A 27,950-nucleotide genomic window follows, 5' to 3' on the forward strand; every position below is an offset into this window, starting at 1 on the left:
AAAAAAAAAATTGTTCGATTTATGTACAACTGTTGCGTTTAATATATGCACTATGAATGGCCTCCTAAAGCAAAACCCGTGTGTCCAGACATTGCAGAGCTGATAGACAAGCTCTGATTATGGCACTAGTACCTAGATTACTCCCATCCATTCCTTCTATTCGAGACAAACTCCAGATATGTATGATGAGAACTCTTCAACACTTACGCCATCAATGCGGATTCAACCGTTCCAAAATAAATAGACAGGTAGAATGGAAAAAAAAGGAAAAACGCCTTTGGTATCTATGCTACCTCCCTCCCATGTCCCGCAGTTGCCCTGTGTTCCCATCCGAATGTATATGAAATATTGTACCTGATTGACATGGTGATCGCCGGTAGAAAATGATACGATTTAAAACAAAACAAGAAATAGCAGTCATGTGTGTCGACTGCGTTTGCTTCCGTTGCCGGCTGAGTCTTTGCTGTCAAAACAGCCACCAAAAAAGTCGTCAAAGTCCATCTTTCGCTTCGCTCCTGCTCCCCGGCTATGATGTGATGAAGATCGAGGGCCGTTCCTCGAAGAACTCGATCCGAACTTGGAACTGAATGACGGCGGGAAAGAAGATACGTCCTGCGGGCGTGGGTCTGACAGGTCCAGGGTGGCGATGTTGGGATACGTCGAGTGGAAGGTGAAGGCTTCTTGTGTCGGTATAACAAAATGGGTTGGTTCTGCGTTCATAGGAGGAGGCGCAGGGATGGCAGCGGCAGGTACGGCAGCGGCCTCGGCAGGTGAGTGTGTTCGAGATTGGATCGGAGCTGATGTAGACGCTGATGGTTCGGCACTAGCCCGAGAAGTCTCAGGAGACGTATTTCTCTCGCCCTTGTCGGTCTCGTCTTCGCTCTCAGTGCTCTGATGTCCTGCCTCTCGACCATCAAGCCTCTCTGTAGCCCATCTTCTTATCCTCCAGCCCTCGCCATCGTCCAAGCCAATGCTTTGCTTATCAAGGAAGAGGAGGAGGTCGTCCAAACAGTCTTGGTATCCGTCAACGCGAGCGCGTGCCTCTGCTTTGGCAGATGTCTTGTAAAGCTGCGTCACGGATAGCGCCGCGGCCTTGAACACGTCCAGCAGCGCTTCGGGTGACTCATATTGCATCGCCTGCTTTCCCGGGCCGCTGTAGGTTTTCGACGAGTCCATCTTTCGTAGGAGATATTTGCTCTTGGGCAATAGCAAGGTGAGTGCGCGTGTGTATGTGCTATGGTCTAGGTTTTTCGTTAGGTTAGCGTAACAGCAAACTAGGAGCATTGTGTGCCTACCTTGGGGCGATGGAGAGGATTAGCCTTAGGGAGGGAGGATTCGCCACTGCCTGGTTTATTAGGGGGTCGCACGGCAGACACAACGTCGTCGGCCTCTTGCAAAAGAGGCTTCGAGCTATGAGGATGCAAAGCTCTCCAGGTGATGCAGGGAAGCTCTTGATATAGACCTCTAATGGAATCAAAGCGATGGAGGGGAAAGTCCTGGCAGTATATTCCGTAGCGGCAAACTTCTAGGTCAGCAGGTTAGAAAGGCGGGCGAAGGCGGTAGAACTGCACGTGGGGCGGCTGGGTCTTTTACACGTGATTTTTATGGCTCCGTACCTTGAGCTATGGGCTTTTGGCATCTGGGAAAAGGTGCGAGGGGGACACGTTGAATTTGGAGAGCGCAGCAATTGATTTTACGGCAATTTAATTAGGAAAGTCTGCGTTTTGGCTGTGGTCAGCAAGGAGCGCGCGCAGAGGTAAGGGTAGCTCCTTGCAGGCCTCTGGCTGAGGCAATTCCATGGTTGCACCACCCAACTTCGTATATAATGAGAGGTACCTACAAAGTACAGCCATGGATGCAGCTGTAGCACACCCTGTAAGATTTGCTGCCGCAGCTGTCTGCATCTGCAGCGGGCGGGAAAAGCCCCTGACCCGTGACGTCGTTCTCTTTTCCCTTTCTGGACTCGGACTTTTCTTCTTCCATTGTAGGATAAATGGGTACAGCGGCATCGATTTTGCTCTCTAGCGCGGAGAGACAAGGGTGGGACCTGCACGCGCGCTAGGCCCAAAGTCGACAGCCTTTCAATGAGCACGTCGAGACTCTTGCCAGGCGCATTTCCAAAAAACATCGTCTCTTTAACACCGGCACAAGGGAGTTGGATCCACGGCCTCGAAGCACCACGCAAAACGTCTCAAGAGGCCAGAGCCATCTCATAAGTCCCTAGAAACTCTCTGGCCCCCCCTGGACTCCTGGTTACGGGCGCATCTGCAGCGCGTTTCGTGCACGCAAGTCGCGTTAAGAGGCTCCCCTCCAAGATTTTAGTCGCAATGGCTCCGCGACCTCGATCAAACGGCGTGGACACCGACGCGTCCATGTCTGACGCCCCAGAGCAGCCTCGTGCTGAGGAAATGGTTGGTTCATCTATTTACACGGCAAGCCTGACATTTTGTTCGATGTTGTGGCTAACTTAATCGCAGGAGGTCGATGAAACTCCCGACTATACCGACTCCGATACCAACCCCAACACCACAGCTAGCAGCGTGGCCGGCGAACCCCTCACAGACGGAAGGAAGCGACGCACCGAGGCGAATCAATTGCGTCGAAGTATCTTTGGAAAGAAACATGATCGCCTTGGTGAATCAAAGGTGTGCCTCTCCCTCGGAGGGCCATTTATAAGGCGATGCCATTAGAAATAGCAGTCCATACTAACCTTTTTATCTCTGAACAGGAAGATGACACAATTCGAAGATTTCGTTACCTTCTCGGTCTTACCGACTTGTTCCGGCACTTCATCGAGACAAATCCCGACCCCAAGATCCGAGAAATCATGACCGAGATTGACCATCAGAATGCCGAAGCTGCTCGAGCCAAGAAAGGCGCTGGCAGGAAAGGAGGCGCTACAAGCGATAGACGGCGACGAACTGAAGCTGAAGAAGATGCAGAGCTCCTGAGCGACGAGAAACATGGCGGATCCGCTGATACTGTTTTCAGAGAGTCACCTTCCTTTGTACAAGGACTTATGAGAGACTACCAGGTTGCTGGTCTGAATTGGCTAATCTCACTGCATGAGAACGGTATTTCGGGTATCTTGGCTGACGAAATGGGCTTGGGAAAAACACTACAGACCATTGCCTTTCTGGGTTATCTCCGCCACATCATGGGTATTACTGGACCACATCTTGTGACAGTACCCAAGTCAACGCTCGACAACTGGAAGCGCGAATTTGCAAAGTGGACCCCAGAAGTCAATGTGCTTGTGCTCCAGGGTGCCAAAGATGAGCGTCATGAGCTCATCAATGAACGCCTCGTCGACGAGAAATTTGACGTCTGCATTACTAGTTACGAGATGGTTTTGAGGGAAAAGTCGCATCTCAAGAAATTTGCTTGGGAGTATATCATCATTGATGAGGCGCATCGCATCAAAAACGAAGAATCATCTCTATCGCAGGTCATCCGACTCTTCAACTCCCGCAACAGACTTCTCATTACAGGTACACCTCTGCAAAACAACTTGCACGAGCTCTGGGCCCTGCTCAATTTCCTTCTTCCTGATGTCTTTGGCGATGCCGATGCATTTGACCAATGGTTCTCAGGACAAGACCAAGACCAGGACAAGGTCGTTCAGCAGTTGCATAGAGTCTTGCGCCCGTTCTTGCTCCGACGTGTCAAGAGTGATGTTGAAAAGAGTCTCTTGCCAAAGAAGGAAGTCAATGTATACTTGGGCATGTCTGAGATGCAGGTCAAATGGTATCAAAAGATTTTGGAAAAGGATATCGATGCTGTCAATGGTGCTGGAGGAAAGCGAGAGTCCAAGACCAGGCTTTTGAACATTGTGATGCAGCTACGAAAGTGCTGCAATCACCCCTACCTCTTTGAGGGCGCTGAGCCAGGTCCCCCTTACACAACTGATGAACATTTGATCTACAATGCAGGCAAGATGAAGGTCTTGGACAAGCTGCTAGCACGACTTGAGAAGCAGGGCAGCAGAGTCCTAATCTTTTCTCAAATGAGCCGATTGCTTGATATCTTGGAAGATTATTGCGTCTTTAGGCAGTACAAGTATTGCCGTATTGATGGTGGAACCGCTCACGAGGACCGAATTGCTGCCATCGACGACTACAATAAGCCTGGGTCAGAAAAATTTGTCTTTCTGCTGACAACGAGAGCTGGTGGTTTGGGCATCAACCTGACAACGGCGGACATCGTCATTCTTTACGACAGCGATTGGAACCCGCAGGCGGATCTGCAGGCCATGGATCGTGCGCATCGTATCGGACAGACAAAACAAGTCGTAGTGTACAGATTCGTCACCGACAATGCTATCGAAGAGAAGGTGCTCGAACGAGCAGCCCAAAAATTACGACTCGACCAGGTCGTCATTCAACAGGGACGTGCTCAGGTTGCAGCCAAGGCCGCTGCAAACAAGGATGAGCTCTTAAATATGATCCAGCATGGTGCCGAGAAGGTGTTCCGATCCAAGGGCCCCACTGATGAAACGGCAGACAAAGAGAAGGAATTGAATGATGAAGATATCGACGAGATCTTGAATCGAGGCGAGTCACGTACCAAAGAGCTTAATGCCAGGTATGAGAAGCTTGGCATTGAGGATCTTCAGAAATTCACATCCGAATCTGCCTACGAGTGGAATGGAGAAAACTTCGCCCAGGCCAAGAAGAATATTGGCATGAACTGGATCAATCCATCTAAGCGAGAACGCAGAGAGCAGAGCTACTCTATGGACAAATACTTTAGACAGGCCATGTATCCCAATCCCAAGGCCGACGCCAAGCCCAAAGCTCCCCGAGCGCCCAAGCAGGTACCAGTCCATGACTATCAATTCTATCCGCCTCGTTTGCAGGATCTTCAGGATAGAGAAACGGCCTTTTACCGCAAGGAAATTGGCTACAAGGTGCCCCTGCCAGACGGGGAGGATGATAACTTATCAGAACGCGAAGCTGAGAGAGCGCTTGAGCAGCAAGAGATTGATAATGCCACACCGCTTACGGAAGAAGAGCGAGCGGAGAAGGAGGAGCTCTCCAACCAGGGATTTGGCCACTGGAACCGCCGCGATTTCCAACAGTTTGTGAACGGATCTGGCAAATACGGACGAAATGATTTCCAGGGCATTTCCAATGAGATTGACAGCAAGACGCCAGCGGAAATTCGTGCCTATGCCAAGGTGTTTTGGCAGCGATACACTGAAATTCATGACTACCCCAAATACCTCAAAGTAATTGAGGATGGAGAGGAACGTACGAGGCGCATCGACCACCAGGGCAAGCTTCTTCGCAAGAAGATGCAGCAGTACCGTGTGCCTCTCCAGCAGCTAAAGATCAATTACTCAGTGTCTACTACCAACAAGAAAGTCTACACTGAAGAGGAAGATCGCTTCTTGCTGGTTCTTCTTGACCGCAACGGAATCGATTCTGAGGGTCTCTACGAAAAGATGCGAGATGAGATTCGCGAATCTCCTCTGTTCCGATTTGATTGGTTTTTCTTGAGCCGCACACCTATCGAGCTGTCGCGACGATGCAACACATTGCTTACAACTATTGTCAAGGAGTTTGAGGAGGGTGGTGGAACCGGCAAAGGTTCAAATGGCGTCAACGGCAAATCGAAACGCGACCTTGATGACGAAAATGACGAGGATAGCATCCTGAGCTTGGCTCCGGCAAAGAAGAAGTCTAAGAATGGCGTCAAGGTACGATATACTATTTGTAATCAAAGAAGAAATTTCTTTTCCCCAGCACTAACATGTCTTGTGTAGAATAAGGCTCTTGATAACGTCAAGTCAAAGTCTAGCAAAGCCAGCTCTGCTTCGCCATCAAGAGCTTCCAGTGTTGCTTCCAACGCCAACTCAAACGCCGGTGGTTCTACAAAGGGCAAGAAGACCAAGGCGGTAGGTAGAAAGAAGAAATGAGGAAGAAACGAATTTTCCTCATCATCTTATTAAAAGCCCAGAACGCGAAAAGGAACGAATGACAAAAAAAGGAAGTCGAAGAAAGATGATGATGAGCTGGCTAGAGGGAACAAACCAGGTTTCAGGAGGACAGGACGTGGATACGAAATTTTAGAAAGGTTTTATAACCAAAATTTTATGGTGGCGGCGTTTCATTCTTGGGAGAGATTAATACGAATCAAATTGAACTTGTGTGGAGGTTTGCTCTGTCGGCGGAGACATGCATCTTTTTTACCTGGCCTTTGGTGCTCGTCGTGTAGGAAACGATACCGACGATTCTTGAAGGCTTTTTTCCTGTTTAAAACAAGAGAAAACAAAGATAGTCACGCTGAGTGTAAGTAGGTAGTAATGCAAAGAAAGCATCTGACTTGAGAAACGCCGCCATAGAAAGAATAAACGCATATAACTACTACATCTTTTCGAATGGGGTACAGGGGGGGCACGATTGCAGTGCTTCAAAGTGATATGCACATCTCTACATATCAAATTTATCGCTTTCGACGTTGACAGCTTGTTTGTTTGTTTTTGCTCTTCTTCTTTCCCCCTTTATTCTCTCTCTCTACAGCAACAAAGAGACACCTAGTAAGGATTACATACGGGAATTTGAGCATCCCACTTCTCTCCCTTCCAGCAAGAAGACTTTGTTTGTTTCCCTTTCCGCCCTCCCAAAACGCCGTACAATATGTTTAACGCATGCAAGCAAGCAAGCAAGCAGTCCGCAATAATCAAAACACAGACTGATCATTTCTGTCTTCCCTTATTTTTCATTTCCCTCCTTCCCTTTTCCTCTCTATAGGTCTTCCCTTCTTCTTTGGTTTAACATCCAGGCCAAAATGAAATGAAAAAACGGAGGATTGAGAAAAAGTTGTTCTTTCTTTCAAAGAGGTAATTTTTCGTCTGTCCGGCCGCTTTTACTCCAGTCGGTTCAAGCGCTCCCTCTCAACCTCGTAGTTGAAATCGAAATAGCCCTTGTCGAAGTGGTGGACACGGACGTAACCGTCCTCTCCTCCACTGGCATAGCTACGACCGGTGGGGTCAGCAGCAACGGTGTTGAGAGGACCGAAGTGGCCACGGACACGGCCAATCTCGTCTTCGAAAACCTTGTGGTAGAATCTGGCCTCGAATCGACCCTGGCGGCCGGAGGTGGTGGTGACTTCCATGGCGGCCTGACCACCTCCCAGAATAACAAAGTCCTTCTTGGGGGTGATTGTGGCGCTGTTGAGAGGGGTGTCTGCCGGGTAGGTCTTGAGGGTGGTGAGATCGCGAGCAGAGATGAGCTGTTGGAAGGAAACCGAGTTAGCAAGACATGACAAGTCTAACGAGTATAAGAAGGCAGCCGTACCTTGGCAGTCTTGTCTCGGCAAGCAGTGATGAAGTAGGTCCTGTCGGGTGACCACTGCAGGTCGACGATGGGCTTGTCCAGCTCGTGGGCAGTGACCTTGTCCAGCAGCTCGCCGGTCTTGGCGTCGTACTGGCTGACACTGCCGTCCTCGTGGCCGGCGATGATGTACTGGCTGGCCTGGCTCCAGCCAGCAACGGTGGCCTTGCTCTCGTCGCAGACAATGGTCAGGGATCTCTCGTCGGTCTGCTCGGCGTTGATGTCCGGGTTGATGTCGATGACGACGATGTTGCTCAGGTAACCCATACGCTTCTCGGTAACGCCCAGCAGCTTGGTTCCGTCCTCGTTGAACTCGACACGCTTGACGGCGGTGGGGAACTCCCAGGTCTTGAGGCACTTGCCGGTCTTGACCTCCCACAGGCGGATGGTGTTGTCGGCTGAGCCAGAGGCAATCATGGTGGAGGTAGGGTCGACGTCGACGGTCCAGATGGCACCGACGTGGCCGTGGTAGGTTCCTAGACGCTCGCCATTGTGGGAAAACCAGACACAGATCTGCTGGTCCTTTGCGACGGAGAAGATGAGATCACCATCGAGGTTGTATCTGATGCGCAGAAGAAAAAACTTGAGTTAGCTCGGGCCTCTCTTATTGGCAGCGTCGAAAGGAGGAGTGAGGAGGGGCTGGCGCAGAAAAACAGCAGAATTAGAGCTCTGCCTCTGCTTGTGCTTCGGCTCCTCTCCTTGAGGACAGCAAGCAAGACATACTTGATCTGGGTGAGAGCACGCTCGTGCCCGGCAAGAAGGATGGGTCTCATTTTGTCGGTGATCCTGATGCTGGAAGGCTGAGGAAAGAATTAGGGAAGGGGGGGATATAATATGGGCCAGCACGAGGTCGGATTGGAGATGGTGGTGCTTGGAAATTTTGGCGATAATTGTGCGTCTTGGTGGGGCTAGAGTTGTGGCGCGGGGAGAGTCATTGGTGGCGTAGCCCAAAGAGGGAAGTCTGGGCGTGAGCATGTGGCTGGGGTGTGTGAACTTTCAACTCCGTGGCGCATATTTTCACCTGCTAGGTGCATGTTGTTGTCAACGACCATTTGGAGCAATTGGTGTTCCAGCAAAGCCTTCTTCACACATCCAATCCGGGGTACGAAGTATGCATGCGGCGATTTCCTAATAGAGCCAAAGCACAGTACTTGGATGATGACTGTCTTGATTCGCCATTTCCTGAAACAAACACTTAGTGAGTCACTCAAGGCACGTTGTTGAGTCACTGTCATCACTAGGAGTCAACATCGCGCCATATTGCATTTACTACTTCTTTTACTCTTAATGTCCTGAACATCCTTTAAAATTGTAATCACAATTTATATACTTGGAGGGCGGGCAAGTTTGTACGACTGAGATGCCGACATATACCCGCTCCTAGTAGTTTACATGGGGGCATGAGCTGAGCTTTGGCTGTTCTTTATTCCTCAACAACAATAGACTCAAAGAAGAGAGCAATATTAACCGGCATGCCTGGTAGGTAGACAAAGGTGGTGCGGACTCTGCACTTCTGACATTTGATAGGTTCAAAGCTTCAAGACTACTAATTGTTTCTAGTAATATTTACTACTAATAAGCAGTAATACACAGCTATGTCTGGCAATAAATGCTACACTTCTCTCAGCTCCTCCCTAGAGTAGCATCTTGCATCCTTAGCGGATCAATGCTGAAGGAATAGTGGTATGTTTCCCTTGTATTGACCCGCTCTCTTTTCTCTCTTTCCATATTGCATCAAGTTCTCTACCTACCTCTCTATGAATAAATGTGCTGACACACGGTTCTCAACAAGACGTTTCTTTCTCCCTGCCGCTCTTGCCACGTCGGCATGCTGATGATCGAGCTGATACATTTGACGCCATTGCCGCCTTAGTTGTCAACTTGCGTATGTAGACATCCGGGTAGAACATCAGGGTTCCGCACTGTCTACTCTCAAGAAGGTCGTGTAATATGGGAAGAAGAACAAAACCCCCACGCTGGGCATGCTTAATTGGCAGCCTATAAACTGAAGCTTCATCCAAAGCAGCAATAGCAATGCCGCAATGCCGCCATGCCGCCGGTCTAAATATGTGATCCGAAGAACAAGCAACTGCCTGAATCCAGATCTGCCCGGGCCCTGGCCGGCGACGGTCTTGGATCAAATCGAATCTCCACATAACAGGAGCCGACACCGTCCCGACACGGTGTTCTGTGAACCCTGCATTGTGTCCTATAAATCTGCCCGTGTCCTCTGCCAAGTCGGCGTAATTGTCAAAAGCAGGTCATTTTCCCTCTGTTCCAGGCATTGAGCCATCTCTTCGTCCTTTACTTGCCCTACCTTTTTCGCTTCTTTATATATATTAAGCTACACCATTGTTCGAATTCCATTCCACCATAGCGCAGGTCGTTAAAACTTTTGCGCCACTATCAAGGTCACGGACGATCAAGCGAGCCAACCACGAAATAGCGCCCTGATCTACCTCCGCGTTCCGGACCCTAGATAAGCTAAGGAAAAAAAAAATTCGACAGAAAATAGTTCCTAAGAAGACAAACAAGCAAACAACCGAAAACAGACTTCAGTGCTCAAGCTGACCCTAAAGGCCCAGTTGCCTGATCGATTTCTGCAAGCAACCATACGACAGCCCTGCTTGGGACGTTGTACAGGCTTACGTGCAGCACAATTGCTTGAGGCTTGCAAGATCCAAAGGTCCTATTTAGGATTTACAGAGCATCATGGCGCCCTATCAGCGCCTGCGCATGGCCCCCAACAGGCTGCTGTCGCTGTCTTCCAGAACGTCGCAGCGCTGTATCACTAGCAGCGCTGGGAATACAGCGGCCATCGCCCGCCGCTTGCCGTGCCTTTCCGGCAGCAGGGCCCCGAGTGCGGCGACTTTCAGCCCCTCAGCGGGCTCAGCACAAGGACTTTTGTCCGCTAATCCTTCCAGCTTGGGAGCTCGTCATTTTTCATCCGCGTCGGCGACTTATTCAGTCTCTGCTCCTTACTTCTCCTCCTCATCCTTCTCTTCCTCCCCGTCTCTGCCATCTACAGGCCGATTGCCCTCGCGACTCCAGCAGCAGCGATCGTTTGCGACGACAGCCGCCGCCATGGTTGCCACAAAGCTTGACGGGAACAGCATTGCCAAGGCCATTCGCGAACGCCTTGGCGCAGAAATTGCAGAGAAGCAGCAGAAGAACCCCAGATACCGCCCCAGCCTCAGGATCATCCAAGGTATGGCTGAGCACGCGCAGGACAGCAAGGCTGGAGACGTGTTTTCTCCTTGCTCTCTTGCTCCTTACCTCTTCTTGTGCGATAATAATTACTAACTGGCTGTTTCTCTCTCTCTCATCCAGTTGGTGATCGCTCCGACTCTTGTAGGTTCCCCCCGCCATCCTTATCTTGCTCACGATCCTTATCGGGTCAATTTGGAGCCGCGGCTAACGATTCATGCAGCTACGTATGTGCGTATGAAGCTCAAGGCTGCCGAGGAGGTAAGGCACAAGAAACCATTTCTAGGCTCCTTTTAAAAACAATAGTTGGCTAAGATGTCGTCTCCAGGCCAATATCGACTGCAAGCTGCTCCACTTCCCAGAGAACATTGCTGAGATTGAGCTCCTCGACCAAATCCGCCGTCTCAACAACGACGATACCGTCAACGGTATCCTTGTCCAGCTGCCTCTTCCTAAGCACATCTCGGAGCCTGCCATCACATCCGCCGTCGCTGACGAGAAGGATGTTGACGGCTTTGGCACAAACAACATCGGCGAGCTTGCCAAGCGTGGTGGCGCACCCATCTTCACACCTTGCACTCCCAAGGGTGTCATCACTCTGCTGAAGGAGGCCGGTGTTGAACTTGCTGGCAAGAACGCTGTGGTCCTTGGCCGAAGCAATATCGTTGGCGGTCCCGTTGCTCAGCTCCTGAACCGAGCCAATGCCACCGTGACCATCTGCCACTCCGCCACGGCCAACCTCCAAGCCCATCTCAAGAACGCCGACATTGTGATCGTTGCCATTGGCTCCCCCAACTTTGTCAAGGGTGAGTGGTTGAAGCCTGGTGCTGTTGTTATTGATGTGGGAACCAACTACATTCCGGATGCCTCGCGCAAGTCCGGTCAGCGACTCGTGGGTGATGTCGAGTTCGATACCGCTTCCGAGGTCGCCTCCATCATCACCCCAGTTCCCGGCGGCGTTGGGCCCATGACTGTTGCTATGCTGTTGGAGAACGTTGTCGAGGCCACAAACACGTTCTTCGAGAAGGAAAAGATCAGACAGACCGTTCCTCTTCCCCTGCACCTACAATCCCCTGTCCCATCGGATATTGCCATTTCTCGGGCTCAGGCGCCCAAGCAGATTACTCGCATTGCGACTGAGATTGGCATTGAAAGCCATGAGCTGGAGCCCTACGGAGCATACAAGGCCAAGGTCGATCTGAGCCTACTCAAGCGACTTTCCCACCGACGTGATGGTCGCTATGTCGTCGTCACTGGTATCACCCCAACTCCTCTTGGTGAAGGAAAGTCAACCACGACCATGGGTCTGGCCCAGGCGCTCGGCGCTCATGTTGGCCGTGTGACTTTTGCCAACGTCCGACAGCCCAGCCAGGGACCGACATTCGGTATCAAGGGCGGTGCTGCTGGTGGTGGCTACAGCCAGGTCATCCCTATGGACGAGTTCAACATGCACCTCACAGGCGACATTCACGCCATCACTGCCGCAAACAATCTCTTGGCTGCCGCAATCGAGACACGCATGTTCCACGAGAACACTCAGAAGGATGGCCCGCTCTACCGCCGCTTGGTTCCTGCCAAGAATGGCGAGCGAAAGTTCTCTGCCACCATGCTTCGCCGCCTCAAGAAGGTTGGCGTTGACAAGACCAACCCCGACGAGCTGACTCCGGAAGAGATCCGCCGCTTCGTCCGCCTCGATATCGACCCAGAGACCATCACCTGGAGACGAGTGCTGGATGTCAACGATCGCCACCTCCGAGGCATCACTGTTGGCACAGCCCCCACTGAGAAGGGACAGTCTCGTGAAACTGGTTTCGACATCTCTGTTGCTAGTGAATGTATGGCCATCCTGGCACTCAGCACTGATCTTGCTGATATGCGAGACCGTCTGGGCCGTATGGTCATTGGTACTTCACGCAGTGGAGAGACTGTTACTTGCGACGACATTGGTGCCGCTGGTGCTCTCACCGCTCTGATGAAGGATGCTATCAAGCCCAACCTCATGCAGACGCTGGAAGGCACTCCCGTCTTTGTCCACGCTGGTCCATTTGCCAACATCAGCATTGGCCAGAGCTCTATCCTCGCTGATAGATTGGCCCTGAAGCTCGCTGGCACTGAGCCTGATGAAGACCACAACGAGAAGACTGGCTTTGTTGTTACCGAGGCCGGTTTCGATTTCACCATGGGTGGTGAGCGTTTCTTCAACATCAAGTGCCGCACTTCAGGCCTTGTGCCCGACGTCGTCGTGGTTGTCGCCACTGTTCGTGCTCTCAAGGTGCACGGAGGCGGCCCCCCAATTGCCCCCGGCGCTCCCCTCGATGCTGTCTACAAGCAAGAGAATGTCGACATCCTCCGAGCTGGCTGTGTCAACCTGAAGAAGCAGATTGCCAACGCCAAATCTTTCGGCATCCCTGTTGTTGTCGCTATCAACAAGTTTGCGACCGATACCGATGCCGAAATCGCTACTCTCCGCGAGGAGGCTCTTGCCGCTGGTGCCGAGGATGCAATCCTTTCTGACCACTGGGCCAAGGGTGGCCTTGGTGCCATTGACCTGGCCAAGGGAGTCATTGCTGCGAGCGAGAAGCCCAAGGAGCTTCAGCTGACCTACGGCCTCGACGGCACCATCGAGCAGCGCCTTGAAGCTATTGCCCAGAAGATGTATGGCGCTGCCAATGTCGAGTTCAGCGAGCTTGCTCAGAAGAAGATCGACACATACACCAAGCAGGGTTATGGCCACCTGCCCATCTGCGTTGCCAAGACTCAGTACTCGCTGTCGCACGACCCCGACCTGAAGGGCGCGCCCACTGGCTTTACTGTGCCCATCCGGGATGTTCGCATGGCTGCCGGTGCCGGCTACTTGTAAGTTATTCTGCTCCCCTTCACAAACAGTGTGAATTCTTTTGGGGTCAAAGTGCTCATGCTAACTTCACTCCAGGTATGCTCTGGCTGCTGACATCCAGACCATTCCCGGTCTTCCCACTGCTCCTGGTTATCTCAACGTTGACGTGGACCTGGAGACTGGCGAGATCGATGGTCTTTTCTAAGGCAAACGCAGACTTGACTTTTCTTCTTCTGTTTTCTTCTGTTTGGCATTCGTGACTGGCACTGATTGCCACATTATCAACTTTTTTGATGAAAATATTATATACCCAGAGACTCAACGTGGGGCACAACAAGGATATTAGGAATTTTGGAATTTATGACTGGTGCATCTTCAACATATGGCGCAGGCATGCGAGGCATAGGGTTATGATTGGGATAATTAACCCGCTTAGAGTTAACAAGTACTACTACTAGAGCACAATAGAAGGCTTTAGAAAGCACTCACTCTTTCTCTCTCTTCTTTTCTTTTCGTTTTCGTGGGTACGCATACATGAACCCTTGTCTTACATTACGGTAAGCAAGCGACTGTGAACTGAGATGTCGAAATCAGTTGGAGTCTCGTGCATCTTCTAGAACACAAGAGTATACCTCATTAAGGAGACTGCATGATAGGAGCGGCAAGCGAAGTAGTAGGCGGCTACCAACTGATATGGAGACTTGGACCGGTTGGATGAATCAATCCGGATTGGGATTCGGAGGAACTGTTGGCCGAGAAGATGCTTCTACTTTATACTTCTGGAAGAGCAATGTGGAGTAGATACGGAGATGAGACGATCATTAAACATGTCAGATAGGTACTTTGAAAAGGAAAATGTTTACTTTGGAATGAGACGGAAATATGCACAGCGAATTACACATCACATATTTGGAGAGATTGGTGAATGGGTATTAGGCGTGATTCAAGTAATGTCGATATAAGTTTTCATCATCAGCCTGTCCAAAAAAACCGCCAAAGCTAGACGCGCCCATATCAATTGCTTTCCTGAAATTCCAAGCTAAATGTTCCGCCAAATCTGATTGTCGCGGTTTTGAGTGTTTGTCGTACTAGGCGTCGTCGCTTGATTGTCTCACTTCTTCTTTCAAATCTTCCGTCACTTGAGTCAATATCCTGCCGTTTTCCTTCTCCATTTCGTTGATTGCATCCTGGCAAGTCCATTTCAGGTCCGTTGCGCAGTCGTCAATTTGGTTATTCATCTCTTCAAAGATCTCTTGTCTCTCTTCTGTTCCATATCGACATGGGCTGCGGCCATTATCGAGTACGTCTCTGAGGTTGTCTTTGATGTATTGCTCTAGCCCAGAGACACGGCTTTCCATATCATCAAAGCGTGTTTCAATCCGATTTTCGATATTGTCCAGGCGGCACACAACGTCTTTTAGAAGAACTAGGACGCGGGCTACACCGGAGAATCATCATCAGAGTTTTCAGCTCGGCGGCGTTTTTCTGTTACAGTTAATTTTGGGTCCAACAGGGATATCACAAAATGATTCATGAGATGAATTGATGATGCTTACTGGAATTTTGAGGGTTTGGCACAGCGCCAGCGTATGGAGGAGGGCTTTCCGCAGTATGCGTAAATTCATTCTTCTCGGCAACTTCGCCTCCACGACCAGCATACAGTGTAGCTGGGTTTGCCCGCGGCAGATCTGTGCGCGGGCGGCCTTCAGGGCGATCGCCCGAGAATGTTTTTTCGAGTAAATCGAGGTCTGCTTTGCTTAGAACTGCGTTGGAACTGTCGAGATGCACAATAAAATTGGTCACGCTGGCCAGGTCTTCAATCAAATGTAGTCGAGTCTTCGTTTTGCCTTTAGAGTCTAAAGGGCGTCCTTTGGGGCGTATGAAATCAGGCGCTTGCGTCATGGAAATGCATAGTGAGTAATGCCGAGGCTAGAATGTCTTGGGGGTTGAAGGCTGTGGATTGTGGTAGACATTGTACTTTATAGCTTAAATCCTTTCGGGATATATGTATAAATGAACAGCTTGCTTGTTGCTCTTGCCTTTGCCGCCTCTGAGGATAACATAAGCATGAAGCTTGAACATTGCTGTATTGGCTGAAGTGTTCAAGTACAAGTCGAATGAGACATCTTCCATCTGACAAAGTTGTTCACTAGCATCATTCCATGTTACTGTTCTTCTGATAAGATATGTCGATCACGGTGGCGTTCTCTTCTTTTGCAGGTTCAGTCACGGCTGGCGATTCATTGATGCTACTCTTGATCTGTTCATCTCCGTCGTCATTGCTGTTTACTTTATCATGGCGATTATTTTGGGAGACACTAGAATATCTAAAGTCAGAATACATTAGCAAATCACACATGGTGCATATTATGGCCGTCATGTGCAGTTCCCCTGACCATGGCCGTGAATACAGTGAGTAGCGCGGAGCTCCAAAAGTCCCCCCACTCATTTCAATGAAAACACTGCTGCGGATAATGTACTGGCAACGGTAGCAGACAATAGTAGCTGCTACCTAACAAGATCCCAACCCCTCCACTGACGCAAGTCAAGCGATGGCCTGAGAGCGTAGGGCTGGCATTGGCATTTTACGACCTTGTCTCGCAGGCAACAGTTCCGAGGAGTATCTTCACCGGAGCAGAACAGCGATCCACGCGAAGCGATAGCCTGCCATGAATGCGGAGCTTAAAAAGTCCTCCGCTCCTCAAGGAAGACGTTAGCTGCGGATAATGTACTGGCAACGGTAGCAGACAGCAATAGCTGCTACCTAACAAGGTCCCGACCCTTACAGCGGAGTCAACTCAAAGAGTCAACCAGCGCGTAGTGGGCATCGGAATTTTACGACCTTGTCCCGCAGGAAACAGTCCCGAGCAACGTCTTCGAGAAGAGCAGAATTGCTATTCACGCAGCGCTATGGCTTGCTGGAGCCGCATAGGGACATCTCACTGATCCAGGCGAGGAAACAGGTTGTGTCGCGTCGTTGTCTTCCTCGTTGTAGATGGCGCCGTCATTCATTGCGGGGATATTCTAGACGATGAATCGATTAGGCGAGATGCATTGGATGGCTGGGAGGTTGGTTGGAAGGTTGGTGAATTGGAAGAAATGGCGCAGCAGCGCGTACATTTTAACATGAGACCTCCTGGCACTGTCACATGACTCAGCCAGCCAATCAAAGCTTCAATTACTTGGCTGCAGCCGGAACTCGTTAGTGAATTGAGCGTCAGTACACGTGACTGTTCATGCGCTGGTTACAGTATGAACACTACGTCTGCACCGTCTGGCCATATTTGATGCCGCGGCAGATTCTACTGCTTGACGAGTTATTGTATTCGGTCGAGGAGTGGCCCAGTAGGATTCTACCGTATAAAATCTAATTCATCGCGAAATACCCAAAAAGAAATTGTGGTTTTTTCTCTTCTTTCTCTCTTTGAGCCATGGCGCTCGTAAACAAGCTCTGATACGCAGATCCACGGTGTGCCACTGCTTTCGCTTTATAGATGCAGCACGGTCAATAAAAGGCAGTGGGGAGGCCTAAGAAGAGCATTGAATTGGTGTCTTGTGGATTACAGGTATAGAAACTTGATAGTAGCTACATGTAAAGAGCAATTCGATATTGGTGGCATCCAGAGCACACTCTCACTGTAGACTGCACCATTGCCGACTGCGAGATAATCCGGTGGGTGTGAGCTAACAAATGCTGCTACTACTATACGCACAATTAGCACTCTTGTCCACGTCATGCAACTTATCTCACAATGCAAGACGCGAGATTGATTTGTGGGGTGCGCAGGATTTCTATGTACATATATATCTACATGTATATGATGGAAGGATCTAAGCACTGCCCAATAGCGTGTAAAGGAGGCGAACCTGGGCGAGTTGAATTAAAATGGTAGAAGCAAAATTGAACAACCGCCGAAACGAAAACAACAAACAAAAGGGAAACCAACAAGATATCTCCATGAATCATGCCCTCCATCTCACTTTCAAAATGCAACCCCTTGGTGGCCGTTAGTCTGCGGACATGTTGCCCTTTTCTACAACCCCGGGCGGAAACGAAATCCGGATCCCGAAGCCCTACGAAACAACCGCAGTTGCCTCGTCCCCTGCATGTGGAGTTTTGCGAAAGCCACTGTGCCGGATCTTGGTCGTCCCGAGGAAGAACGAACCCATTGGCAGCATTTTACTTTGTTAGGTGGCAGTAGGTTAATTATCGGTCTCTGCCGCGGGGGGGGCTAAAAACGACGACATAGAAAGCTTAGGCAGCTGGTGGCCAATATGGACCGGGGGAGATGAAGCGCTTCGATTTTAGGGAGCTGTGGTGGGCATATCCACTCTGTAGTATCGGCTCAGTCCCTGCGGAGCGTCTTGGATATATTACTATTGAGCTTTGCTGTTTCTCTGTTGCTTCTCTTCATCTTTGCTCCATTTCCCTGCTCTACTTCTGGCGTATAAGTCGATATCCCGTTTACCAAGGGGAGGTTCTTTGTCTGTTAACGGCTTAGTCGGAGCGAGTAGTGAGACTCTCACTCGGGTTGGGTCAAAGAAGATTCAAAATACACTTTTCCCCGCCTTTTTTTGCTGTTACAGCTTCAAACACCAAAAGGTCTCTTTACGGTGACGGCGTCGTCGATAGGCCTCTGTGTACAGCCATGGCGTTAATCCCCATCGCCATTGCGGCGTTGGTCGCCTACCAAACTATCTCATATGCCTTGCGTCTGCGGTTTCATATCAATGAGGCCAAGAGAAGCGGATTGCCCTATATTGTCCTTCGTGCGTTCACTTATATTCAATCTCCCGCGAGCCTTCATGGGCCTCTCTGAGCCATACTAACGTGACGCCATAAAAAACACAGCTTGCTCGCCGTTCTGGATAGGGTGGCAAGTGACCCATAAGCTATGGGTTCCGCTCATTAAGCTCCTTCCAAAGTCATGGTGGGATGGATGGCTCGAGTACGGGATGCCCTCTCTTATAGACTGTTTGCTTTCCCAAATTGGTCAACTGGCTAACAACTGTGGTCTTCAAGTATCATGCTTCCCAACTTTGTATATACAACCCGCCATGAGTGGTTCGCCAAGATTGGCGAAACTTTCTTTCTTGTTTCTCCCGGCAGATTGATGCTGCTCACGGACAATGCCGAAACAATCCGGACCATCACATTAAAGCGAGAGCAATTCCCCAAATGGACTGCTGTGTACAACATTCTGAGGCAGTTTGGTGAGAATGTTTTGACTACCGAAAGCAGCATCTGGCGTATGCACCGGAAGGTGACCTCGCCTTCATTCAATGAGAGAAACGCTGCCTTGGTTTTCCGCGAGGCCATTGTTCAGACTCAAGGCATGCTGCGTATGTGGACAGGCCCTGAAGGCAACACCAGAAAAGAGCCGCTCAACACTCTCCAGAGGGATACGATGAGACTAGCTCTCAACATTATCAGTTATGTCGGTTTCGGGATGCGATTGCTGTGGCCGGGCGCAACACATGCTGCAGGGACGGACCCCAAGCTGTTGAAATACGGCTCTCATGAGCCTTCGGTAGGTCACCAGTTGAGTTTCCCAGATACCATGGAGTTCCTACTTGAGCGCCTCCTGGTTTTACTGATTTTCCCACGGTGGATTCTGCGTGAGTATCCTATTATACTTTTATTTGAAATGTTTTCCTCGTACGAGATGCTAATGCTCTGGATTGCAGAATTACTGCCTTTTGAGAAGATCAAGAAGGCAGTGTTGGCTTACGACGAATATGTCAAGTATATGAACGAGCTTCTGGACGAAAAGATTGAAGACGCACGCAAGGGAGACCACATAGAAGGCATGGATCTCATGGGCCAGCTTGCGAAATCATGTTTTGGAACCGATAACAAAGGTGCTACCTTGACTCGCGAGGAGATTATCAGCAACGCCTTCATCATGTTTGTCGCTGGCCATGAAACAACAGCCAACACCATCCACTTCACCCTCATCTTCTTGGCAATGAACCCCGACGTGCAGCGCAAAATCCAACAAGATATTGATTACATCACCCAGGGCCAGGACCCGAAAGACTGGGACTATGAAAGCTTGGTCAACCCAATGACTGCCAGCATGATTGGTGCTGCCATGCACGAAACGATGCGGCTCATGTCTCCTGTGGTAGTGATTCCCAAGACTACTTACAGTGATCAGCCCTTGGTCATGGACGGCAATAAATATGTCATTCCAAAGAATACGGGCATCTCACTGGTGACGATTTCCGCCCACGTCAACCCTCGTTACTGGCCAACGCGACCAAGCAAAGTGACGCCCGGCAAGTCCAATATCCTCGACTACGTCCCAGAGCGATGGTTCCAGGGCATGGACAAGGACAGCAGCGCGGGCAGCGAAGACGTCGCCGGCGCCGACTCGGAAGATTTTGGCGGTTTCCAGGGCTCCGACATCAACGCGCAGCTCTTCAGACCCGAGCGAGGATCCTACGTTCCCTTCAGCGACGGGGCGCGATCGTGCCTCGGGCGGCGCATTGCCGTGGTGGAAATGATGGCGGCGCTGGCCGTCATTTTCCGGAGCTACAGCGTCGAACTCGCCGTGGACGAGTGGGCGTCGCAGGAGCAGGTCGGCCAGATGAGCCGAGAGGAGAGGGCGCGCATCTACAAGAAGGCCCAGGACAAGAGCCGGTGGACGGTGGGACAGGCGACGTCGAGGCTGACGCTGAACCTGCACGACGGCCAGTACGTGCCGGTGCGGATTGTCAAGAGGGGAGAGGAGAAGTTTGTGGACTGGGTGGATAAAGAGTGATTGGTGGTGGTTGTACAAAGATGCCAATATTTCATGTAAGTCTTGATTCAACTACTTACTGTACGAGCCGGCTACGAGATTATTGTACCATTATTGCACACAACATTAGCATAAACTAGTATTACATATAAGTAGCCTGGAATAAACATTGACAAATTAAATCATGTATGAACTGTTTCCATCAAGGCCTAATCGCAAGGATTGCAGCATTGGGTAGGAAAGCAATGGAAGCCGCTGCAGATACCCCATATCGCCATCGCCATAGCAAGCATCAAATGCGGAGCTTTCTGCAGTGTGCCATCTCCAGCCCCCCATCCTCGATGGCACTCTGGATCAGCCGGGGTGATATCAGGCAGTATCAATCGATACAACCTGCCGAATCACCATGTTCCAGGTCCTCTGGCAACATGAAATATGAGTGCTCCATATGTATGCAGCAGATTCAAATCGGTATCTCATATCAAGCCCATAAGCACCCGATATCCCACTGCAAACTTGGATTGATTCCCATCTCTCATGAAAAAAACAGCCTCAGCTTCTGCCGTTGGTGACAGCTCTCCTTCGCATCAGCGGCGCTCTGCCCCCATTCTGTCCCGGCCAATGTTGATCAATCTATCCAGCTCCATCCCCCCCAGCCACGCCCAACGTCCTCTCGAGGTACCGCCTGTTAGCGGGGTACCTCGCAAGCGCCGGCTCCGGGACGCCTGCCAGCGTGGCACTCGCAAACGCAGCAACACGCGGGCGACTTGTCCCCCTCCTTGCCGCTGCCGCAGCGTTCAGCCACACGCAAGCAGAAAACGGTGGGAAGAGGGAAACGTCGGGTCTAGTCCTAAAGGGGCCAACATAAACAAGACAAATAGCCCGCCTTATCCCGCGCGAGCCTTTTATCGTTTTTTTCTCAATATTCCAACGGCCGCTCCCCGCACCCGCCCAGCAACGCCCAGCAACCAGCAAGAAAACATTCGACATCCCACTTTTTGGACTTTGGACAGCTGTTTGGAGCCGCAGCCCTCGCTGGCACAACTTACCACAGGCCCTTTTAATTTTTTCCTTTTTTTAATTATATTGCTATTACTTGTTACAAACCGCGGGACAAGTGAAGACACACTTATAACAATCACAAGAGAGAAAGAGGGAAAAGGGAAAAACAAAGACAGAAGACACACACGTTGCTTGTGCCAACTGCCGTTCTGAAATCCAGCGCGAGTGCTGCGGAGAAAACAAACCGAGCTCTGCAATTTGGCCAATCACATAACAATCTCTTTTTGGGGAACGCAACACACACACACCGCAACAATATCATTGGGCATTTGAATCACTCGACCTACCTCTTATTTTATTTTTATTCTTTTTTTGCTGCGACTAAAGACAAAGAGACAACCGCTTGTCATCGCATCGCATCGCATCGCATCGCATTACGTCGCAGCGCCGCGCACCGCCAAATCTATCGCTTCCGCATCGCCATCTCGTCTCTGCAAACCGTCGCCATGTCCGCCACCGCGCCCTCCAACGCCTGGCTGCGCGCTCAGCGCAAGAGCGACCTCGTCGATTTGGCCGAGAGTGTCGGCCTCCAGAAGTGAGTTTTGCGATTCTGTGCCTTTGATTTCCCGCCATGGCCCTTTTCCCTCCCCGGCTGCGAAGCGCATTTCTATCCCTTGCGTCATTGTTTTGTTTGGCCGTTGTTGCACTCGCCGCCTTTTCAGCAGCGATGGCGGCTGTTTGTAGCTACGCGCGCGTAACGGTTGTTGCGACAGGCGCGATAGAAAAGCTGCAGCTTCAAGAGCAAGCTCAGCTTCATTCATCTTCGCTTCTTCTACTTCTGGTTCCCCGAATTCTCTCTTTTCCTTCTTCCTTTCCTCCTCAACCGCGCAATCCCGCTACCCCTCGTCATTGGCGCGCCGCCGCATTGCCACCGTTGGCTCCAGACAAAAGTAAACAAAAAAGCAGGCTAACACGGAATCGTTCCGCGAACTAGCTACGATGGTCTCAAAAAGTCGGAGCTCGAAACCGCTCTCGATGAGTTCATTGCGGGGAACAGCAGCCGCTTCAACAGCCGATCTGATCTGTCGGGCTACTTCAACAGCCGGTCCAAGGCGATGGGCTCTCCCGTCAAGCGAGAGTCCAAAGAGCCCATCAAGGAAGAGCTGGAGAAGGGCATCAAGACGATCAAGCGGAGGGCGACCAAGGCTGCCGAGGATCTGATTAATACGTAAGTTCTTCCCATACAATCTCTGCTTGGCTGGCTCCCAGGTCCGCCGCCGTCTTGGACTTGGCCGAGCAATCATCGCCAGTCTCTCTCTAACCTGCTCTCCAGAGATGCTGAAGACGTCCGCGCCGCCTCAACTGCCCTCATCCAGACTCCCGCTCGCAGCCTGTCGCAAGTTGCCTCGCGCATCTCACTGCCTGCGACCCCGGCCGACGTAGCCAACGCTGTCGACCGCTCAACGATTGCCGTGCGCCGCCGTGTCTCGTCCATCTACCAGGAGAGTGGCATTGGCGAGACTTCCAACGCTGCTCGAGAGACTCTCAGCAGCGTCACCAGCATTCTCCTCTGCGTCTCCGCGTTCGAACTCTGGTATATTCGACCCGAGATCCTAGCTAACCGCTACGCATTCACCGTCCCTGCCATTGGCTTCCTCGGCACGTCTGACCATCCCGTGTACCTGCCCGACATGTTCCTCCTGCTCACCGCGAGCTTTTGGTCACCCGCTCTCACTTGGGCCTTTACCAGCTTTATTTTGCCCAGCCTGCTTGGCTACTTTTTCAACCTCAGCTCTGCCAGCGGCTCTCAGGGCCCCAAGACGCGCTCTCGGGCTAGCACTCCGGAGACTGCTGTTGATCCCTTGACCTACAGCATTGTCAAGGCACTTGTCTCATTCGTCGTCTATGGCCAAGGCGTCACTTTTTGCGGTCTCCTCTCTGAGACAGCTATTGATCGGCTTGACGGAGCCGTGTACGGAGGCTACAAGGGCATGCTGACCGGAGCTGCCATTACCGGATTGCTTAGCATCTACGATGCGGTCCTGAAGAAATAAATGGGCAAAGAAGAAACTTGCTATTGTGGAATGAGACTTCCACAGCCCTGAACAATGTCGGGGTACTATGCGATTTGGCATAGTGGCGTAACAAAGGAAGGAAGGGAGAGCGGCGTTTCAGGTGTTAGACGGCGTCAAAGCGCAACTCTAACTAATGCTGCCTTTTTTCTTGCCTTGGCTATCCTTTTTTTGTTTCTGATTTGCCTGGACTTTCTTCGATACCATGCTCTTTTGCGCGGTTTTGGAAACTTGCTAGCTTGGAATGCTAGTAAACTTACTTGGGGAGGAAATTGGCTTTTTTTTTCTCTCTCTCTCATTTAAGCCAGAAGCTACCTCTTTTATCGTTGCTTTTCCCCCATCTTATTGCCTTCATTCTTCTGAATCTTATTCGAGGATGATACTATGCAGCTCTGACTCACCTTTGGGCTGTGGAAGAGGCATTCCAAAATCATCATTATTATTTTGCAACGTTTTTGAAGCTAGGGGTGTTTCTGCCATTTTGGTTTGCGACGGTTCATGATTTTCAGTTACCTGGGCTTTTAAGGAAGAGGGGAGCAAGGTTTTTTTGGTGTATCTTATTTATCCTTTATTTGCGTTTGAAATGGGTGGGATTGGCGATTCTTCGCTGGAGGACAGGGAAACTTGGTATTTTGTACGCAGTACAAGAATTGGGCCACGAGTTATATGAAAAATGCTTCTTTTTTTAAATACGTATATTTATATCCAAGAGCGCTCCATGCCTGAATGCTTATTCATGAAACCTCTATATCTATATGCACAAGCCATGTATTGGCTGAATCCCAAATGTCTATCCTCATACCAAAAAGAACGTAAATAATCCATCTTCTCTCGCCTGACCAGTTCCCACAGGATATAGAAAAAACAGTTACTGTGTTGACCTTACATGTTCCGTTCAAAATAACAGAATCAAAGCCGTCATTCTCAACTTGTGTGATATATATTGGCGTTGAGGAGCAAAAAAAGAATGAGAGAGAAAAAGTTAAACGAGTATAGAAGGAATAAACGCCGATATCCATATGCAACCGTCCAGCTAAAAAAGCAACTGCGCCACGCTTCAAGTTTGCTGAAACCAATTTTTTTTAAGGCTTTGCTTTGTTTTTTTCAAGGCTTATCCTCGGGGCTTTCCCATTTGATTGGGTGCATGAGGAAACTCCTCAGACACATGCGGCCGCTGCTTCCTTCGGCCTCCTCCTCTGCCTTTCCGCCTCGCAGCTTGCCCCCTCCTTCCTTTCGATGGCCGTTTCGACCTCTGCCGTCCAGCTGAGAAAACCCCAGCCATCGCCGCCATAAAAGGCCTGAAAACTCGCTGTTATAATACCAGCTTGTGCCTCTGTGGTTGTGTTCGTTGCGCAGATCAAACGGGCTGCCCACAGCCGAAGTCGAGTGGTCACGTCCGCCGTTGAAAATTTTATCAACCGAACCGCCAAGAGGGTCCCAAGCACGGTCCAGGAATGTTGGGTGAGGTGCGTATACAGCCTTGAATCCATGGTGAAAGGCCACACTGGAAGGGAACATTTCAGTCCACATCGTGCGGTGATGGCGCCATATCTCCTCATGCATCGCCATCAAGAGCCGACGACTTAATCGAGATGCCGTGATAATGACACATCTTCTTGGAGGAGTTTTTCCATAGCCGGTTGCGTCATTAGAGAAAACCCAGGCTGAGCCATGCACGTCAAAGATGGGATTCAACGTAATGAGGTCTGCTGCCTCACCAACACCACATTGCGGGCTGTTTTTATCATTCGCACAAGAAGTTGGTATGATGGACTTTCCGTGCTGCTCAAATCGGAGCTGCTTCGTTTCAGGGAACTCAACGGGGCCAAAGACGGGCGCCTCGCCAGAGTCGGCCGTATATTGCTCGACGGCAGTCGTGAAATTCTCCCAGCTACCGTGGTGGGCGGGAATATAGTAGCGCGAATTGCGCTCCCAAAGAAACGGACGGGGCTGTCGGTCTGCCCAGACGCCCAAGCGGTCAAATAGTTCATACCAGTTGCCCATATATCGCATATCCATCTCCCAGTTCCAGAAATGCTCGTATTCCGGGTGCTGCAAGGCAAAAACTTGAAGTGGCATATGGGCGCTGCGATATACATCGTGTATTTCCTTCTTGCTGGGATTGCCAATTGGTTCCTCGAATTTACCAGGATAGAATAGCTTCATCTGGGCTTCGCTCCATAGCGTCACCAACCCATGGAACTCGGGTGGTACGTGGGCGTCGAGCAACTGTTGGACTGTCAAATCATCAGACCATATTGGCGAGTCGTTATCCTTGACGTGCAACAGAAAATGGACATTATAATCTCCGCCAGATTTGAGAGCTAGCTCGTTGATCATGGCCCGGAGGTTCAGTACTGAGAACTGCGTCCACTTAAAGCCGGTATATAGGCGGAGCACTACAGCGATCCGATTCTTCTTACCCTCCTCCGGTTTGAGCACTTCGGTCTCTGGGTCTGGCTCTGTGAACCGGTGCTTGTTGGCGGTAACACATCGCTCCTGCACATCACCCCAATCAATCCGGCCATAGTCAATTTGGCCCGTTTCCTTCCAGACGGCTTCGCTTCCCGAGGACTCTGTGTTGAGTCCCACACCAGCGCCACCATCTTTAATGTCGTAGCCAAAGCCATATGGCCCATAACGACCAAATCGGTCAAAACAAACATCGTCTCGAAAGCCAAACATGGAGTAAGATCCAAAGGTTGGGTCGGGCATATATTGCGGAACGCCTTCATAGGCATATATGCTAGGTGCTGGGATTTTCTCTTCGTCATCGAGATAGCAAGTTTTGATGCTCGAGTCGGACGTGTTGTATGGATTGTAGGGCTTAGGTTTAGGGATCTCTTGTTTGAGCGGGGGTTCGCCAAGAGGAGCTTTCTGAGCGGGGTTGGGGTATTCGGCAATGTGCTCAGATTTCTTGACCAGAGCTTTAAGACCATGGAAGTAGCCGTTCAGGCTAAGCGTAAGAATAATGTTAGTAGTCTGATGCCTCCGTACAGCGGCTGGGAAACTTACTGAGGGAATCGAAGCCATGGCATCTTCTTGATGTCTTCGTCCCACATCTTCTGATTCTCTGCGTCTTCTTCTGCGCTCAGTTCGTCTTTGTCGTCTATAGATGACTGGCTCTTCTGGTCATCTTTCTCTTTCTCTTGCTCTGTTGTTTTCCCTTGCTCCTCTTTTATGATCTTCTCTTGGTCCTGATCACTGCCTCCCTCTTTCTTTTCGCCTTCTGTTGGCGTCGCTTCCGGTTTCTTACTCTCGGTAGATTCCTTCTTCTCTTCATCTACCTTCTTTGACGGTTTATCCTGGTTGTCTTTGTTCTTGCCCTCCACAATCACTAGAACAGGGCCTCCATCTTCATTGCCAATTATTGTAGGCTGTGGGGGCGAATACTTTGTTGCTGTGGCAGGCTGAGCGAATGTCTCAGTAGCCATGCTGTCACCAGCTTTGAAGAGGGCAAGCGACACAAGAATCATGCTTGCGACAGTCCATATCAGGATTCTCCGATAAAAGCCTCGGCCGAAGATGGAAAGCCCTCGAACTGGTTTCGTTTCCATGGCACTTTCTGCATATGGTAACAAGGGCTCATTGTTTCTATTCGTCGAAGCAGAGGAGCTAGAACGGCTACTGAAGCTGAGAAGTGAGGCCGTGCGCTCCATGGCGGATGGAGCGAGGCAAGGTGATGAACACCCGCGGTTCCGAGGGTCTTGGGCGTCGCAATCGCAATCGCAAAGATTTAGGCGTGGTTCACTCTAAACTTCAAAATTCCGCTGGCCCAAGGGGAACGAACGGTCGAGGAGGAAGGAGATTAAGGAAAATTAAAATATAATATAACCCAAAAGGATGCAAAGATGAAAGCAAACAAAAGGCGTATTGCGTGACTGGTGAGATAGTGGCAACTGCTGCCGTCTCGGAGGGGCACGATGAGGTGGGAGAGAAAATTAACGAGAAAAAAGATGAGAAAAGGAAACGAAAGGTCTGCGGATGAGATGGAAAGCCTACGAGAGGCTTCTTGAGGGTTCCGCAAAAGGAATCGAGATAATAAGAGGGGAGATAAGAAAAGCACAGACAAGGGTATGGATGTACAAGTTTTTTTGGGAGATCGACAACGACGAAATGGCCGGTACAAGGACTCCGTAGTCGTAATAACCATAAACCTTGTATAGGAGGCAAGGCGAGAAAGGCTTTGCAGGGGCTGCAGAAGAGGTCGCGGGCAAAGTGGGAACAGGCAGGAGCCGCTGGGCACAAGGTTCGATCCTGCCAACTGCCTGAACTGCCCAGGCGCGCGCAAAGAGCGATCGACAGGCAGGTGCGGGACAGAAGCTTCAAAAAAAAAAAAAAAGGCACGAAGCAAAGAAGTGCAGACAGAGACCCAGATAAGGCGCCGGGCGGCAACTTCTTCGCCAGATAGACTAGGCTTTTCTTTTTAATGGCCGCTAACAAAAGAACGGTTGCGGCGTTTTGCCTGACGGATCCAAGCAAGCCGGGCTCCCTTTTTACTGCATCCTTCGTTTTCCAACTCATAAGGCAGACTCCATTTTAGATCCGGCAACGGATTGGATTTCCAAGAGCGCAAATCCCAATCCGAACCGCTCTCGCCAAGCCGGGCTCATCGAATGGGAGCGCGAGGCGCCTGTGAGACGATGGGGAACGAACTGCAGCCATGATACGAGCGCATACACAGTCAGCTTTGAACGACGCCCAGTATTAGACCGCTATAGAAGCTAGGCCATGTCCTGCCTACGGACGT

The 27,950-nt window shown here is 50.5% G+C and overlaps 11 protein-coding genes across 11 annotated transcripts; 5 read left to right on the forward strand and 6 right to left on the reverse strand.

Moving 5' to 3' along the window:
* Window positions 1-11: 11 nt before the first annotated feature.
* On the reverse strand, window positions 12-1,559 carry TrAtP1_004721 (uncharacterized protein). The gene is made up of 2 exons (XM_014084166.2): window positions 1,296-1,559; window positions 12-1,241 (listed from the first exon to the last, which is right to left on the reverse strand). The coding sequence occupies exon 2, from the start codon at window positions 1,174-1,176 to the stop codon at window positions 418-420; it is 759 nt and encodes a 252-aa protein (XP_013939641.1). The 5' UTR covers window positions 1,177-1,241; window positions 1,296-1,559; the 3' UTR covers window positions 12-417.
* Window positions 1,235-1,983, reverse strand: TrAtP1_004722 (uncharacterized protein; the record flags this gene model as incomplete). Its single annotated transcript, XM_066112423.1, has 3 exons — window positions 1,235-1,241; window positions 1,296-1,525; window positions 1,873-1,983. 3 exons carry the CDS (start codon window positions 1,981-1,983, stop codon window positions 1,235-1,237), a joined length of 348 nt encoding a protein of 115 aa, XP_065968507.1.
* An 87-nt stretch (window positions 1,984-2,070) lies between these two features.
* Window positions 2,071-6,358, forward strand: TrAtP1_004723 (uncharacterized protein). The gene is made up of 4 exons (XM_014084167.2): window positions 2,071-2,411; window positions 2,478-2,645; window positions 2,729-5,701; window positions 5,768-6,358. Exons 1-4 carry the CDS (start codon window positions 2,328-2,330, stop codon window positions 5,918-5,920), a joined length of 3,378 nt encoding a protein of 1,125 aa, XP_013939642.1. The 5' UTR covers window positions 2,071-2,327; the 3' UTR covers window positions 5,921-6,358.
* A 512-nt stretch (window positions 6,359-6,870) lies between these two features.
* Window positions 6,871-8,110, reverse strand: TrAtP1_004724 (uncharacterized protein; the record flags this gene model as incomplete). The annotated part of the gene is made up of 3 exons (XM_014084168.2): window positions 6,871-7,236; window positions 7,302-7,899; window positions 8,061-8,110. The coding sequence occupies 3 exons, from the start codon at window positions 8,108-8,110 to the stop codon at window positions 6,871-6,873; spliced, it is 1,014 nt and encodes a 337-aa protein (XP_013939643.1).
* Window positions 8,111-8,896: 786 nt separating this feature from the next.
* TrAtP1_004725 (uncharacterized protein) lies at window positions 8,897-13,867 on the forward strand. Its single transcript, XM_014084169.2, has 5 exons — window positions 8,897-10,545; window positions 10,668-10,688; window positions 10,768-10,805; window positions 10,873-13,400; window positions 13,477-13,867. The coding sequence occupies exons 1-5, from the start codon at window positions 10,050-10,052 to the stop codon at window positions 13,583-13,585; spliced, it is 3,192 nt and encodes a 1,063-aa protein (XP_013939644.2). The 5' UTR covers window positions 8,897-10,049; the 3' UTR covers window positions 13,586-13,867.
* Window positions 13,868-14,468: 601 nt separating this feature from the next.
* Window positions 14,469-14,738, reverse strand: TrAtP1_004726 (uncharacterized protein; the record flags this gene model as incomplete). Its single annotated transcript, XM_014084170.2, has 1 exon — window positions 14,469-14,738. The coding sequence occupies one exon, from the start codon at window positions 14,736-14,738 to the stop codon at window positions 14,469-14,471; it is 270 nt and encodes an 89-aa protein (XP_013939645.2).
* An 80-nt stretch (window positions 14,739-14,818) lies between these two features.
* Window positions 14,819-15,282, reverse strand: TrAtP1_004727 (uncharacterized protein; the record flags this gene model as incomplete). Its single annotated transcript, XM_066112424.1, has 2 exons — window positions 14,819-14,865; window positions 14,937-15,282. The coding sequence occupies 2 exons, from the start codon at window positions 15,280-15,282 to the stop codon at window positions 14,819-14,821; spliced, it is 393 nt and encodes a 130-aa protein (XP_065968508.1).
* A 2,438-nt stretch (window positions 15,283-17,720) lies between these two features.
* On the forward strand, window positions 17,721-20,256 carry TrAtP1_004728 (uncharacterized protein). Its single transcript, XM_014084171.2, has 4 exons — window positions 17,721-18,150; window positions 18,233-18,329; window positions 18,404-18,999; window positions 19,069-20,256. Exons 1-4 carry the CDS (start codon window positions 18,030-18,032, stop codon window positions 20,145-20,147), a joined length of 1,893 nt encoding a protein of 630 aa, XP_013939646.1. The 5' UTR covers window positions 17,721-18,029; the 3' UTR covers window positions 20,148-20,256.
* Window positions 20,235-21,062, forward strand: TrAtP1_013340 (uncharacterized protein). Its single transcript, XM_066115876.1, has one exon. The coding sequence runs from the start codon at window positions 20,315-20,317 to the stop codon at window positions 20,696-20,698; it is 384 nt and encodes a 127-aa protein (XP_065968509.1). The 5' UTR covers window positions 20,235-20,314; the 3' UTR covers window positions 20,699-21,062.
* On the forward strand, window positions 21,059-23,879 carry TrAtP1_004729 (uncharacterized protein). Its single transcript, XM_014084172.2, has 3 exons — window positions 21,059-21,723; window positions 22,123-22,356; window positions 22,462-23,879. The coding sequence occupies exons 1-3, from the start codon at window positions 21,635-21,637 to the stop codon at window positions 23,180-23,182; spliced, it is 1,044 nt and encodes a 347-aa protein (XP_013939647.1). The 5' UTR covers window positions 21,059-21,634; the 3' UTR covers window positions 23,183-23,879.
* Window positions 23,880-27,527, reverse strand: TrAtP1_004730 (uncharacterized protein). The gene is made up of 2 exons (XM_014084173.2): window positions 26,216-27,527; window positions 23,880-26,156 (listed from the first exon to the last, which is right to left on the reverse strand). Exons 1-2 carry the CDS (start codon window positions 26,857-26,859, stop codon window positions 24,305-24,307), a joined length of 2,496 nt encoding a protein of 831 aa, XP_013939648.2. The 5' UTR covers window positions 26,860-27,527; the 3' UTR covers window positions 23,880-24,304.
* Between the last annotated feature and the right edge of the window lie 423 nt (window positions 27,528-27,950).

This window comes from Trichoderma atroviride, chromosome 2, assembly GCF_020647795.1.
Source record: "Trichoderma atroviride chromosome 2, complete sequence".
NCBI classification, from domain to species: domain Eukaryota; kingdom Fungi; phylum Ascomycota; class Sordariomycetes; order Hypocreales; family Hypocreaceae; genus Trichoderma; species Trichoderma atroviride.